General features: G+C 50.5%; 1 protein-coding gene across 5 annotated transcripts in view; it reads left to right on the forward strand.

Annotated features, from left to right (window-relative positions):
- Nucleotides 1–15,313, forward strand: part of ERICH1 (glutamate rich 1) — a 57,624-nt gene that overhangs the window by 29,663 nt on the left and 12,648 nt on the right. For 3 of the 5 annotated variants that reach the window (XR_001817215.2, XM_017501141.2, XM_017501143.2), the window contains exon 3: nucleotides 3,956–4,093. The exons of 1 other annotated variant lie outside the window; for it this stretch is intronic. Coding sequence is in view for 3 of the 4 variants with exons in the window: in XM_017501141.2 (XP_017356630.1) it covers nucleotides 3,956–4,093 (138 nt within the window). In the remaining variant the exon portion in view is untranslated. The remainder of the gene's footprint in view (nucleotides 1–3,955; nucleotides 4,094–15,313) is intronic. One more of the 5 variants, XM_017501142.2, reaches the window with a different exon arrangement.

Below are 15,313 nucleotides of genomic sequence, written 5' to 3' on the forward strand. Positions count from 1 at the left end.
GGAGTGGAGGGTGGGAGGAGCAGCACAGGTGGAGGCTGATGGGAGGGAGGGGATGAAGGGGAGGGAGAGTGGGAGGAACTGCTGCACTGTCTCAGCCCGTGTTCAGGGATCTGTGTCAGATGCAGGTTCTGCTCACAGCTGGCCTCGTGGCAGGTGCCTGTGGAAGTCTCTGATTTCTCTACTTTCTCAGTGAAGCAAGTGCAAGGGCTGTGGCGAAAGAGATGATGAACTTTGAAAGATGGCGGGAGAGCCACGAGGGAATGGATGAGGGTCCGGTCTGCACAGGGCTAGGAGGTACCCGGTGCTCTCCTGAAGCAGGCCAGGGGCTGGCTGTGAGCCTCTCCATAGCTGTTGGCTGCCAGGAGCAGCCCAGAGAAGCCGAGGGGAATGTGACGGGGAGAAAGGAGCCAGGTTCAATGACACTTGCGAAGGGGTGATGTTGGTGGAACCCACAGGGCACCCACTGCCTGTCACCGCAGAACTCTGAGCCACCATGCTCCTCTGCTTTCCCGAGGGATGCCGGTGCTTGTGACTTTTCCAGCAGGGAGCTGGCATTCTGACCTAGCCCCAGGTACTCAGGAGGCTGAGGAACGAGACTCACTCAAACCTGGTAGGCACAAGTTGCAGTGAGCTCAGGTCGTGTTCCTGCACTCCAGCCTGGGTGACAGAGCAAGACTCCATCTCAAAAAAAAAGAAAGGAATGTGATTTAGGGTGAACTTTCTGGAGGGTAGTGACTGTTAGATGCCAGGTCCAGGGGAGCTGTGCTCACACACGCCGCATTCTCTGCGTCAGGGGAATCCTCGCTGCTGCCCACCCTATAAAGGTTGTAGGGCACGTTGGGAGCCAGATGTAGGGCTGATGGCCCCACAGGGTCGTGGGGTGAGCCTTATGCCGTGCTGAGGCGAAGGATCCGAGAAATAAAGAGACAGGACACAGAAATACAAAGAAAACACAGCTGGGCTCAGGGGGCCACGGCACCTATATGTGGAGTCAGGCGAGGCCCTGAATGTCCAGAAGCATGAGTATTTATTGTGTATAGGTTAGGGGGCAGGGCAGTGAGTGAAATCATCTTTAAGGATAGTGATAGGATCGTGAGCAATAAAACATGGGGTCCACCCCCATTAGGTCACCTAGGCTAGGAGGTGGACAGTGCGCAGCAAGGGGCCCGTTCCCACGAAGGCAAGGGCCGTGTGCAGTAAGGGGTCCACCCCCATTAGGTCACCAAGGCTTGAAGGTGGGCCGTGCGCAGTGAAGAGGGTGCAGTGTGCAATACTTCTGTCTATGGGCAGGCTACTTCTAAGGATATCTATAGGAGGATGCTTTAAGTCACATAGCAGTGACAGAGCTGTCAAGGTTACCGCCACCTGGCAGTTTCCAATGGCTTCTGTGGGAAGATGCTTTTCAAGCAGCACAGTAGCAAGAGCTGACAAAGTTCACAGTCACCAAGGTGGATTGCCGGTCTGAGGGCACCTTCCACAAGAACTGGAGCAAGGTCCTACAACTCCTTTATCAGCAGGAGTGGCTCTCGCCCCAAGCCTGCCATACAGCAGGTATCTTTACGATACTGAACGCTGCTGCCTGGGCCATGGATTCTTGTCCTGGTATAACTGTTTCCCCTTAAATCATGCTCTGCACTGTGTCTGCTCTAGGCATTCCTCCGATTATAAGCTGCTTATTCCTTAATTCATGCTCTGTACTGTGTCCACTCTAGGCATTCCTCCGATTATGAACTAAGATATAATTATAGGTGTATATGTAGGGAAATATTCTTTAGGCACTCTTACTATCAACTATTATGTCATTATATATAGAGGATTATATAAAGGGATTCTTTAAGCCCTACTTCTATAAACTAATATATGATTATGTAAAAGATTATATAAAAGGAAATAACTGAGTAGTAACACTATAAAGTGAGATATTCCTCAAGCCCTATCTGTGCCAGGGTTCTGCTCAGCTCTCATTCTTCGGTGCCTATATGGGGGGTTACCCACAAAAGGTAACTGGTGTCTTCCTTGCACCTGATCAAGACAGGTAACGTTCAGCTTGTGCAAGGCATCAGTGCCCTCACAGTAAACCATAACTTACCCAAAATAACATAAAAAGTCAGAACCGGAGGCCATTGTGGATTAACATGGTGACCGTGATTCACAGACAGGCAGGCTGAGGCCCTGCGGGGTGCTTCCTCTGTGTCTGCCTGGTGCCTGTGACTGTGGCAGGAGGCCCCATGTGCCACTTAGAATCCCAGCCCTGGCCACGGGTGCCTCACAGACCGGAATCATGTCCCTGGCGCGGTATGTCCTGGACCTCTCTTCTTAGCTGTGTCCTTGTTTTCTCTGCATGAGTGGGGTGATCCCTGATCCTCCTGTGTCCATCCCAATGATTAAGTGAACAATTACATTTCTAAGTTCTGTTTAACTTTCTTATTAAGAAAGATTTAGCTGATTAAAAGCTTCCAAAAATATTCTGTGAAAAATGATCAAATGTTGATTTCCCCGACGGGACAGTGTGCTTAGAAGCCGTTTCCATCTGCCCTTGACTCTCGCAGTGAATAGCATAGTAATTAATCAGCTGCAGTGAATCAGATTAGTTTAAGAACTGGGGTTCTGGCACCCTACCTTCAAGAGAACAGAATGTATTGATGACAGTGGAACCTGGAAGGGCTTCAAGATTTTTACAGTTACATTCTATTGCGTGTGTTAGTGATTTTGCTCAATATCTGTCATTGTTGTTTTCAAAATAAAAGGCATATCGTTCCGTGAAATTCCAGCTGGGATGTCCACTTGGGTTTGTCACCTGCAAGAGAGTCACTGCCATATTCTACTTGCAAAACAAGACTAAACAGGCAGAGGCTGCCCAGCGTTGGACAACAGCTTGAGAGGAAGTGGCCCTATTGCCTTCCAGACTGTGCATGAAAAGCCCAAAAGCTTCTGCCCCTAAACCAGCAGTTCCCTGTGCAGGAACCAAGCAGCCACATGCGCAGAGGGGCACACAGCAGGGGAGGCCCCAGCAGCTGTCCATGGTCAGCTCCACGTGGCCATGGAGGAAAGTGGTTAAGTCCTGGTTACGATTCCATCGCCTGGGATGTGATGGAGCCATTAAAAGTGTGCAGATTTAAGTTACCATGTGTCATTTTAACACACTGTATTCACTCTAAATGATATTATACATGTAAGATACAAATGTACAACTTATGTAAGCGTATAATAAAGCATGTGACACGATCCCGTGAAGGTGTATGTGTGTCTTTGTGCACTTGTGTATTTGTGTATCTCTCTGACTCTGTACATGTCTCTCTGTGTCTGTGTGTGTTGTCCCTGTGTGTGTGGTCTGTATGTTGTCTGTGTCTGTGTGCCTCTGGGTGAGTTGTCTGTGTATTTGTGTGTATCTGTGTCTGTGTTGTCTCTGTGTGTCTGTGTGTGTGTGTGTGTGTGTGTGTGTGTGTTTTCTGGATGTTTATGTGTCTGCACATGTGTCTTTTGTGTATATCTCTATCTACACACACACACACAGTGTATACATGTTGTTAGCATGCGTGGACAAAAAGACCCAGAAATGTGTGTCCTAAAATCCCGAGGGACTCCTGGTGTGATGACAAAGGCTGTGTCATGTAGACTGTTTCTATTTGCTGCTTCAGACTCATAAATTAGTTATGTTTTTATATTGTGTTACAGAAACCCAGAAGTTTACGTAATAAGTAATTTAATGTGAATTTAAATAACCACAGGTAGTTCCTTTTTTCTTGGCTGGATATGTAGCTGACTTGCTTTTTTGGCAAAACACTTGATGTATTAAAATCAGTATTTATGATAGCGGTTACGTTTTATTGACCTATTTGATTTCATGTCTTGAATGAATTTAGAGAAACAATGCTGATGTAATCAGGGCAAATAAATAAATGTCTGGCTGTGTTTCATGAAACTTACTGATTCCTGTTATTTTCCTCCTGTGTAGCAGACGCTGGCTCGGAGACCCCTACTACCAGGCGGCTCTACACGGCCCCAGGGCCTCCCGAGGGCTACGTCTCCTCCTGGCCAGAGCCCAGCAGCTGCAGGAGCCCCGAGAAGGTCTCCAGCGGGGATGACACGGAAGGTAAAGTGTGGGCAGGAGGAAAGGCGGACATCTTTGCGGATGAACTAAATTTATTTCCCAGTTTTCCATATTGTAATACCTTTATCTAAGTTTGTACTGGGAGGGGTGGGTGAGCACATTGTTACACTGTATAATGAACCTTACCTATGTATTTTACAGCCAGTAAAAATGATGGTTAAAAAGCTTGCCAATGACAGGAAAAAAGGCTTTGGATGGGGGAGACTTCAAGTGGGAATGTGACTGTAGCCCCTGTTTAAGGTTTTGGAAGCACTCTGCAGTTACATGGTAAATACCATTAAATAACTGTTAACTTTTCTTGGTTTAGTAAAACATTATTTCCTTGATTTTCCAAGGTTTTCAAAATTTCTGAAATTGTACATCAACTTTGCAATCAAGGAAATAACTTATTTTGAATCTCTTTTGGAAAAAGTTATTCTAATTGCTATTGTTGCATATCTTATGAATGAAAGACCGTGCAGTGTCCTCTTACTTCATACAGTTCACTGTTGAGCGTGGAAAGCTGAAGTCACCCATAGCATCTTTTACCTTCAGGGGATTTTCCCTTTATGTTGATCTTTTTTAAGGAGCACCAGAGGAATTTAGAATTTTCAAATAAAAGTTGGACCTAGATGATCTGTAACAATATAAAGTAAGAAACTCTATATGATAAACATTAATTTATTTTTTGTTTGTTTGTTTGTTTTTTTTTTGGACGGAGTTTCGCTCTTGTTACCCAGGCTGGAGTGCAATGGCACGATCTCGGCTCATCGCAACCTCCGCCTCCTGGGTTCAGGCAATTCTCCTGCCTCAGCCTCCTGAGTAGCTGGGATTACAGGCACGCACCACCATGCCCAGCTAATTTTTTGTATTTTTAGTAGAGACGGGGTTTCACCATGTTGACCAGGATGGTCTCGATCTCTTGACCTCGTGATCCACCCGCCTCGGCCTCCCAAAGTGCTGGGATTACAGGCTTGAGCCACCGCGCCCGGCCTACATTAATTAATTTGAATATCAACAAAATGTGGTTTTTGACTACGTTTATCTTCTGGCTTCCTAATTAAAGGATCGGAAACCATAAAAACAAAAACGAGATAACTAGGGAATAATGGATTCATCCTTTCAAGCCCTGTTGAAAATCTTTGAAAAACAATCATTAGATAAATAGATTATTTAACTAGAAAATTTAATTGTGTTCTTATGAAGATAAATGACTTTGGGTGAATATGCTTCATTGCCTCCTTAATCTGTGGAATAAGGAAACGCGTTGGCGCTTGCTCCCACCCGCCCTGTTGTCCGAGGTTGACTCTGACGCCCTGTTGTGTCCAGTTGTCCATGTGGCTTACGTTCCCAAGGGCAGGCCTGTGCTGGACTCCAGGGTAGAAGGCTCACTTGGCCAAGAGCCAGCATTGCGTAGGCCGTGTCAGGACTAAGCCAGGGCAGTGTTCTCACAGGAAGTGGAAAGGTGTTTGTGCCAGTAGACAGGCATTTCTCTTCGCAAGCTGCTTCTTGAGGACGTGTGTCCAGGATCCCTTGAGGAGTCGTTCTTTCCCTGTTGTCTGGGTCCCCTTGCCACCACCCCCAGGCAGGCTGTCAGGATGGCCTGACAACAGTGACTTGAGACGGTAAAGTTGGAAAAAAGGTAGCAATGGCCACCCTTTACTCGTGATTCCTACCTTTGTTTTTCAAAAAGAAAAAGAAAAGGCCAAGAGCAATCCCTGAAGACAGCCTTGCAGCTGGGGAGCTGATGCAGGGCCGTCAGCAGCCAGAGGCCAGGAGAAGCAAGGATGGGACCCCTCTCCCTCTGACCCTCCAAGGTTGGGGCGGCAAGAAGGAGACCTTTTAGGCTTTTCCAGCTGCAGATTTTTTGTTTTTTGAGACAGAGTTTTACTCTTGTTGCCCAGGCTGAAGTGCAAATGGCAGGATCTTGGCTCACTATAACCTCTGCCTCCCAGGTTCAAACAATTCTCCTGCCTCAGCCTCCCAAGTAGCTGGGATTATAGCTGCCTGCCACCACGCCCAGCTAATTTTTTCCATTTTTAGTAGAGATGGGTTTCTCCATGTTGGCTAGGCTAGTCTCAAACTCCTGACCTCAAGTGATCCACCCGCCTCAGCCTCCCAAAGTGCTGGGATTACAGGCATGAGCCACCGTGCCCGGCTGTCCTTCGGTTGCAGTTTTAAGCCCAGAGGTTAGAAGTGGAGCTGGAAAAGAATCGTCGTGGTCTCTCTTGGAAACACTCAGTTCGCCAGCTTTCGTTTTGAACATGTTGGGCTCACACATCCGTTACCTTGTGGCTCCCAGGAAGCTGCAGAGAGAGGAAAACACTGTTTGTTTTTGCCTTTGCTGTGCCTGGCACCAGACCCCTGGGTGTTGGCACTCAGGACCTTGCACGGCCCTGCCCTGTGGGGCGGCCCTCGGCGACTTGGATCAGCTGCCCAGGGCCCTGTCACCCAGGCAGGGGTGGCACTCCCAGTGCTCAGCCCTCAGCCCGGCCCCTCCTGGCTGCGCAGTCTCTGAGACTTGGTTTCCACCCTCGTTTCCTTACTTGCTGCGCCTTTGGGTCTGCAGGTCCCGGCCCATCAGCCTGAGGGCCTGCCCTTTGTCTTGTCCTGGGTTCCTGCCACTACCTTGTGAGAAATGGAGATTTAGTGCTCGTAACCTTGTCGGTTAGGGCCTGTGTTTATTTGTCCTAAAGCCAGGCAGGTGTGCCCAGAAGCCAGGACAGAGACCTCAGCACCAGCACCTCAGGCTGTCTTGTCTTTGTTCTTTGGGTAGTCTCTGAATGCAACAGGCACAGACTCTGCGTGCTTTTTGGGCCTCACAGCTTGTCAGAAACAGGCAGAAAGGGGTGGGCTGTGTGAAGTCTTGGATGGCGTAGTGTCGGATGTGGTTCTGTGACCTCTCCCACCTGGATTGATGGGTCTTGGCTCTAGACAGAAACATGCGTGTACTCCTCATCTTGACGTGGGGCTGCGTCTTGCTCTCCAGAAGCTAGGAAACCTGTGGCCTGTTAGTGACAGAACAAGCCGCTATAGATTATGCCAGAAGAAAGCTGTCCCTTTTGGCAGATACTCCATGGAAAATGTTACCCAGACGCATTTAGTAGGCAAACTCACTTAGCTGGCAGGACACTCTTCTGCTCACGGTCCTGGCGCGTTGTAGGGATACTGCCCTCTATGAAGTTACAGAGTCTGTTACAGTGGGATGTGAAGATCCCTCTGGGCTGCTGCGATAAGCCATGTTGTCCTCAAAATATCCTTTATGTCCATCGTCTCTTGCATGCACTGCATTACAGGACTGTGGGCCCAGCTGACCACTATGGGGACACTGAATGCACAGGAGACGCCGTGCCTTCCCCACAGCACGAGAGCCTGTCCCTATGCCACTGTGCAGGAAGCAAGTACAGTCATGTATTTTAGACAAAAATGTCTGCAGTGCCCCCAGCATGCTTCTCTTCCCTGGGTTTTCCAGTGGCACACCCTGACTGGCAACTTGCATGGTGGTGCACCTTCCCGCTCCTGCCACACGACTCCAGGAGACAAGGGGCATGGGGACACTACCGGCATCTGAGTGCCTCGCTCAGGGAGCACAGGAATGGATCAGTCCATTAGGTTTCAGAATGCTTATCTTACATCAAGATCATGGTGAGGCCAGGTGCGGTGGCTCACGCCTGTAATCCCAACACTTTGGGGGGCCAAGGCAGGCAGATCACCTGAGGTCAGGAGTTTGAGAATAGTCTGTCAGTATAGAAAAACCCCATCTCTACTAAAAATACGAAAATTAGCCAGGTGTGGTAGCACACACCTGTAATCCTAGCTACTTGAGAGGCTGAGGAACAAGAGTCGCTTGAACTGGGGCGGCAGAGGCTGCAGTGAGCCAAGATCACACCACTGCACTCCAGCCTGGGCAACAGAGTGAGACTCTGTCTTGGAAAAAAAAAAAAGATCATAAGTGAGCTGTACACCTAGTTTATATGAGTGCACCTCTCCGGGAGGCATCATCTTGGAGTTTCAGTTTTTATAGTCATCTTTTATTGCAGATAAATCAAAAGACCTGGAGAGGGTTGGCATTTTTTCCTTGTTTTTGTAAAACTATCATTTAAAATCTTGTTCCTCATTCACTGTACAGTCACTAGCAGTTATGTAAAAATCTGAGTGAAAAGTATTCCCTTTAGAGTTGAGCGCTAGAAAAATATTTTGTTCTTATGAACTGGTGTACATCTTGTTGGATAAGAGAGGGATTCCTCATTGATACCCTTTTCGCTGTGGCTGCCAGGAAGCTGAGATTTCAGCTTTTCATTGTTTTTATTCAAGAGCCGTTTCCTTTGACCGCCATCTCTGGTAGTTACCTTTCTTCACTTCTCAGCTGCTTCACTCATTCTTCTTAGATTAGGTTCTTAAAACAGAGCTTGCTTTCTGAGCCACATCTTTTCCTTTTTGGAAGTACACTAAATAATCAGGGTTTATCAAGTAATTCACTGTATTAGATGCTTTTCAAACGATGGTGTTGGGAGGTGTGCTCGGGCCCTAAGAATGGGAAGAGCCCGGGAGGGCCCTGGCGTCGTGGGGGCTGATCCTAGCTGTGGAGGCTCCTGTGGGTGAGTCCGGCCTACAGAATGGGCCAGCACGAAGGAAACCCAAGGGAAGAGCCCCCTGAGGGGACGGGGCGGGGGAGGGCCCCCCCAAGGCGAGGTGAGCGGGGGGGGGGGGGGGGGGGGGGGGGGGGGGGGGGGGGGGGGGGGGGGGGGGGGGGGGGGGGGGGGGGGGGGGGGGGGGGGGGGGGGGGGGGGGCCCCCCGGAGGGGGGGGGGGGGGGGCGTCGAGTATGGGCGGGGCCGGTGTGGGGCAGGGCGTGGCGTCGGGTGAGGGCGGGGCATGGAACGGGGGGCGGGGCATGGAACAGGGGGCGGGGCATGGAACAGGGGTGGGGGTGGGGGGATGGGGGGACGGGGGAGGGGCGCTGGGGCTGCGGGGCTCACACGGGTCCCCGTGGCTCCCCGCCTTTCGGAGTTGGGGCGGGGGCTGCGGTCAGGGCTGCGGGGCTCACACGGGTCCCGGGGCATCGCCTCGCTGCCCGCACGCTCAGCCTCCGACCCTGCTTGGAAGACCCGGGTCTCGTCTGGGCTGGAGCCTCCGAGGCCTGCGCTGGTTCCGCGCGCTCTGTTCTGTGCGGGGACGTTAGGGGTTCCTCCGTGGCCGCCCCGCGAGGCCCACCGGCTCCGGCCTCGGCGCCGGCGGGCCGGGCGCGGGGAGTCCTGGCCCGGGCCCCGCGACTTCAGCTCCGGGTCCGTCCGTGCCGCGTCCCGCCTCGCCTGGGCCGCTAGGGAGCTCCCCGCGCCGCCGCCGCCCTCCCTTCGCGCTCCGCAGGGACCCGCGCCCCCGTTCCCCGCCAGAGGGTGAGTCCGACCCGCGCGTGCGCGTCTGCTGTGCCCGTCACGCGGGGCTGTGGGCAACGCCTGTGCGAGCGGGAGCGGCGGCTCTTCCCGGCGAGCCCCCCCGGCGCCGCGGCATTGCCTCAGGTCGGCGCTGGCGGACGACCTGGAGCGCGGTGTCTGAGCGCGGCCGCAAGGGGGCGCCGGCGCTTCCCGCCCTCGTCGCGCGCGGCGTTCGCGGCCCCCACGCGCACCCTGCGCCCAGATGCAGCCTCGGAGTCGGAGCGGCAGTCAGGCCCGTCCGCGGGAGCGCTGTGAGGACGGTTCCCGCGGCCCCCCCACCTGCTGGGACAGGGTCTCCCGAGGTCCCCGAGGCGCGCTCGCTGAAGGAGGCCCAGGCTGGCCTCTCAGCCCTCCCGGGGCCGCGGTGGGGCGTCCCCAGCCCAGGTTGCTCCCTCTCACCGCCTCCGGGGCCTGGCAGAGCCACAGCCAGGCGGCCCCGTCCCGGCCGCGGAGGCGGTGAAGGGAGCTTACCAGTCACTGTGCCCAAGCCCGGCCCCAGGGCACGGGCGGCGCTGTTGGCTGTGCGCTCGCGATGGCTCCCGCGCGCTCCCTTCTCTGCCTGTTTCTGTCGCTGTGTCTGTCCCTCTCATCTCTATCTCTTTCTGCCCGTCTGTCCCTGTCTGTCTGTCTCTCTCGCGCGCAGTGTCCTTCCAGAGATCGGTTGCTTGGCTGCCTTTACCTATCCACAGTGAGATGACCGCTTCTGCATGGAGGTCCCATGCATTCTGGGCCATGGGAAGTCGCGGTGATGGTTCTAAAAGGCCAGCACTGCGTGTGGCCATGCTTTTGTGTCTTTGCCATCTCCTGGATTCTTCCCAGACTTAATGAGGCCAACAATCATGGCATTGCTGTTTGTTTGATTAAAGACAGGGGTGTAGGGCTTCAGGCATTAACTTTGAAATAACTCACCAGTAGGATCTATAAGGTTTTTTTAGCTTGCCTAGGAAGAAAGAAGAGAATGCATTTGTTCAGATTGCCGTTTATTTTCTTAAAATATAGTTACTTGATTTCCAAGTTATGGTTGGCACATACTCCAAAGCACTTTGGATTAGAGAAATATCTAGATCTTGGTAAACCTTTACACCACTTTAGCTTTAAGTGAATGTGTTGCAAAAAATAGAGTGATTTATGAATATTTTACTAGGTATTAATATTTATTCAACTAATAGAAGTTAAAGAATAACTGAGGAAAAAAGGTAGGAGATGATGATGATGATTTTGAGATGGAGCCTCGTTCTGTCACCCAGGCTGGAGTGCAGTGGCACAATCTCACTGCAGTCTTCGCCTCCTGTATTTAAGCCATACTACTGCCTCAGCCTCCTGAGAAGCTGGGACTACAGGTGCATGCGACTACACCCAGCTAATTTTTTTTTTTTTTTTTTTTTTTTTTTTTTTTTTTTGTAGAGATGGGGTTTCACCATGTTGGCCAGGCTGGTCTCGAATCCCTGGGCTCGAGTAATCTGCTTGCCTTGGCCTCCCAAAGTGCTGGGTGGGATTACAGGCATGAGCCACTGTGCCCAGCCAGTTATTGAAGAAATAATACATGAATTGCCCAAAGCTGAAGACTCTCAGTAATAGAAAGATGAATGCAGTCCCTACCATGACAATGAAGAAAGATCCTTGAAATGTCAGGCCCCGGCCCTCTGAAGAAGATGCTAAAATATCCCAGGGAGGAAAACAGATGTCTTGACAGAAGTTGGAATTAAGCTGCAGGCTTCAGAGCCTCCCTGTTCTCTGTGCTACCACTGAAAACCCCCGAAGTAAATGAGCATTTAAGTTTTCAACTCAAAAAGCCACAAGTCCAAGTCAATGAAAAATATTTACAAAACACTTCATAGTTTCAGAGCCTCCCACAAATATAATCTCATTTTAACAGTTTTTGAGCATTTACTCTATTAAAATTTTCTATTTACTATAGCTTTATATTTATTGAATAATTCAATTCCTTTTTTCATTGGTACTGTTTTACTTTCTTAACTTTCCTATTCTTTAAAAAAATTCCCTTCATCTAATTTAAATTTAATGACTTGCCTTGTGGTTTTGACAGTTTTATTTAGGGGAATTTAGCACTTTATTGCCCTATTTTAAGCCTTTTATTGCTTGTAAAATTTTTATCATTTTGTTGGCCATTTTATGGACAGTTATAGAAAATTGATGACTGAATGTGAGTTGTTTTTAAAAGTGTCTTTCAAAGTGTTTTATGGGTGAGACACTACTCACTCTTCCACTGAGCACCTGTTAGTTTTTAAGACTCAAACATGTAAACATGAAACGTAATATTTTCTTGAGTACATATAATACAAGCCTATTCAAAACTAACCTAGAAAATTTGGAGATTATTTTGGTATCAAATCTATCTCAGAGAAGAATGCAGAAACTAATCGTGTTAAAGATTGTGAAATAATGTATATTTGACCACATATTTAATAAGCATTCCTAAGGCAGATACTTAGCTTAGCAGCAGATCACACCTCTTTCAAGAGCAAAATCAATCTTGCCTTTGGTGGTTCCTTATCAGTGCCAGGCATCCAAATTCAAAATCACAAAAACTTTAGTATCTAGGTGGTTGTGTTTTAGCTCAACTCAGTTTTTGATGACATTGAGGTCCCATATGTTCTTTCAGTGCCATTTAGACTCAAAAGCTAAATTATGTCCCAAGGCTGGCTTGGAGCCAGGCAGAGAGGGTGGTGGTGGGTGGGGGGAGGCAGCCTCATTTCCAGCTGTGAGGCTGTACCTCCCTTGCTGTCTTTGGAAACTACTGCTTCAGGTTCAGATCAATTAAGAGAGGAGAGCTAGAATCCATTTTTTAAAAGTTACTGGGAACTCTTCAAGTCCTCTTTACTCAGAGGGTGTTCGGGCACCTGCTGACCCTCATGGCCGGCCCTGGAGGGTTGCTCCCCATCTCACAGGCAGCCTTGGTGGCCGAGGCCCTGGAGAGAAGTCTCTGTCCCCAGAGCTGCGTGACCCACCTCCATTCCTTGAAGCCCTGGACACGGTCTGAGCTTTATCCTCAAAGGCCAAACCAAACGCGAATTCCTCTCTCTCTGGAATATCTTCGATGTGGAAAGCAACTGTCACAGCCCACCTCAGCTACGGGCACCAGTCATCCAGCCCTGAGCCGCCAGGGGTCTCAAGCCACCCGGCCTGGGACACTCCGCCGCTGGACATGCTTCTCAGCAGGCCCGCATGTCCACGTCTGAGAGACCCCAGTGTTTCCTTAGGTAAATGAGTGTAATCTGTGTGTGTTATTACAAAATACTGTCCTGGATTTTAGCAAACAACAGACTCGGCAATTGGAAGCTTTTCATGTGACTACATTTTAAAGATCTGCTTCCACGGATTTGGTTTAGATGAGCTTCATAAGGAGTTTACTACTTTTTATTTAGCACCTCGGGGACATTGGGAGCCTGAGGGTAATTATCAGATGCAATTTGTAGCCTAGCTTTGAATCTAAAATAAAATTCATATTCCCTTTAAAACGCCTAGCCTACTTTCACGTAAGAAGGTGCAGCTGTGCAAATTGGAATAATCTGAAGACTGGTTATTTTTGGTATCTAACTATATCTACTCCAGCAGTTCATCAGAATGTAGGTGCCAAATAGTAGTGGAGAGAGTTTTGACACATTGTGACTCTTTTTAAAGTTCTGTGTCTGAAAGGTATATTTGGGGATGGCAGCTTTTCGAAGTGCCACTCAGATTATAAATAGCCAGGCCTCTGGTTCCCTCACATCACTTTTAGCTGCAGGGTGTGAAGGCCATAGATGGTGGGGCTGTGACATCTTGGGAGGCATGAACATTCTGGATCTGTGGAGCTGGTTCTGAGAAATCACATGGAGGGTGCGGAATGAGCGGAGAGGTCACAGTTCGTCAGAGTAAAAGGAGCCTCATGTCGGAGTGACTGGGACTTAGAACATAGAGAACATGCTCAGGGTGTCCGAGCTGTTTGGATGAAGCTTCAGCTGTCCTACCCTTGGCCTGCTGAGCCAGCTGCCTTGTTTTGGGTCATATTCCTTACAGTCCTGTGTTCCTCACTAAATCTGAGAACGAAATGCTGGTGAGACCCCTCTGATGAGACTTTGCGAAGCTGGGAGAGTGTGACTGTAATTGTGTCATGGTCAAGACGCCTGTCCCAGTGCGGTAAGGAAGACCTCGTTAGCACATCGCCATAGCGTAGGGACCACCACAGCGGCGTTTTGCACTGGGGGACAGAGACCATGCCCAAGACCAAATACAACAAGGGAAAGTGGGAATGCACAACCGAGGAGCGGTAGCAGGGGCTGGGGGATGGCAACCGGAAAACTTCTGAGAGAAGGCAGCAAAGGCAAGGAGATCCTGGCTAAACCAACCCACCAGAATTCTGGGTGAAGGCAGACAGGGCCATCAGGCATCACCGACGATGGGTGGTGGAATGAGGAACCCAGTCAGGTGTCAAGGGGGGGTCCTCGCTAAAGTGACTGAGCAGTGGGCCTTGGAGAAGTGCACAGAGGTGCCCAGGTGGGCCTTGGAGGGGGTTCCTCAGCCAGGCAGAGTCTCAGCTGGCCATCTTTCCACCCAGATGTAAGTGCGGTTTCTGCTTAAGAAATGGTGTCTGGCTTGGTAGGAAACTTAACAACGTAATGAAAAACATCGTTACAAAAAAACAGGTCTGTCTGAATGAACCAAAACTCAACAATTGCAAAACGGGATATGATGGGATACGTTTTTAATAGCTCGCTGATGTTCACAGTGTGCAGTTTCGTGAGTCTCCACGTAAGCCTGACCCTGGGGCCATTGCCACCGTGGAAATAGTGAACGTGTCCGTCTCCTCGTGCCCTGGGAGGACCCATCTTCCCCTCTGCCCCGTCCAGGAAGCCTCACAGGAGTGGGGCCAGGTCGCGTGTGCAGCTGGGGGTAGTGTGGTCTGGGCCCTCTCACGCACCGTCAGGACCTTGCACTTCCTGTTGTGTGTGTTGGTGGCGTAGTCCTTTTTCTCCTGGGTCGTGACCACTGCGTTCGTAGCAGTCGCCTGTCGCTGGGGTGACGTCTGTGGATTCTCTGGGATTTCCTGTATTTTCAGGGAGGGCGGCTTTATTTCTTCCTTTCCAATTCTCGCACACTTTGTCCCCCTCTTGCCCTGCCCAGAGCCCCAGGGTGGAGGTGACCACAGTGATGTCACAGGACCTGTTGGAGAAAAGATTTCACCATCACGTGTGACCTTGGCCGTGAGTTCTTGTAGGTATCTTGTATCCAATTTACATTTCTTCTTTTGAGTGCAGTTCGATTTGAGATTTTATCATGTACTTTACGTGACTGGAATCTCGTGAATATTTTGTATGGAATATTTGTGGCAACGTCTGTGGGAGAGATGGTCCCGTGGCAGTCCCTTCTTGCAATGCCCTTGTCAGGGGAGTGAAGACGCTGAGGGCTTCACCGAGCTGGGAGGGGTGGGAGCTGGAAGAGGTGGGAGCTGGGAGGGGCCGGAACTGTGATGGGTCAGGGCTGGGAGGGGGTCACTTGCTCTGAGGTGTGGGAGCTGTGAGGGCTGGTAGCTGTGAGAGGTGGGAGCTGTGAGGGCTGGTAGCTGTGAGGGGTGGGAGCTGTGAGGGGTCACTCGCTGTGAGAGGTGGGAGCTGTGAGGGGTCACTCGCTGTGAGGGGTCACTCGCTGTGACGGGTGGGAGCCGTGAGGGGTGGGAGCTGTGAGATGTGGGAGCTGTGAGGGGTCACTTGTTGTGAGGGGTGGGAGCTGTGAGGGGTCACTCGCTGTGAGAGGTGGGAGCTGTGAGAGGTGGGAGCCGTGAGGGGTCACTC

Source organism: Cebus imitator, unplaced genomic scaffold (genome assembly GCF_001604975.1).
Source record: "Cebus imitator isolate Cc_AM_T3 unplaced genomic scaffold, Cebus_imitator-1.0 Scaffold279, whole genome shotgun sequence".
In the NCBI taxonomy this organism is placed as follows: domain Eukaryota; kingdom Metazoa; phylum Chordata; class Mammalia; order Primates; family Cebidae; genus Cebus; species Cebus imitator.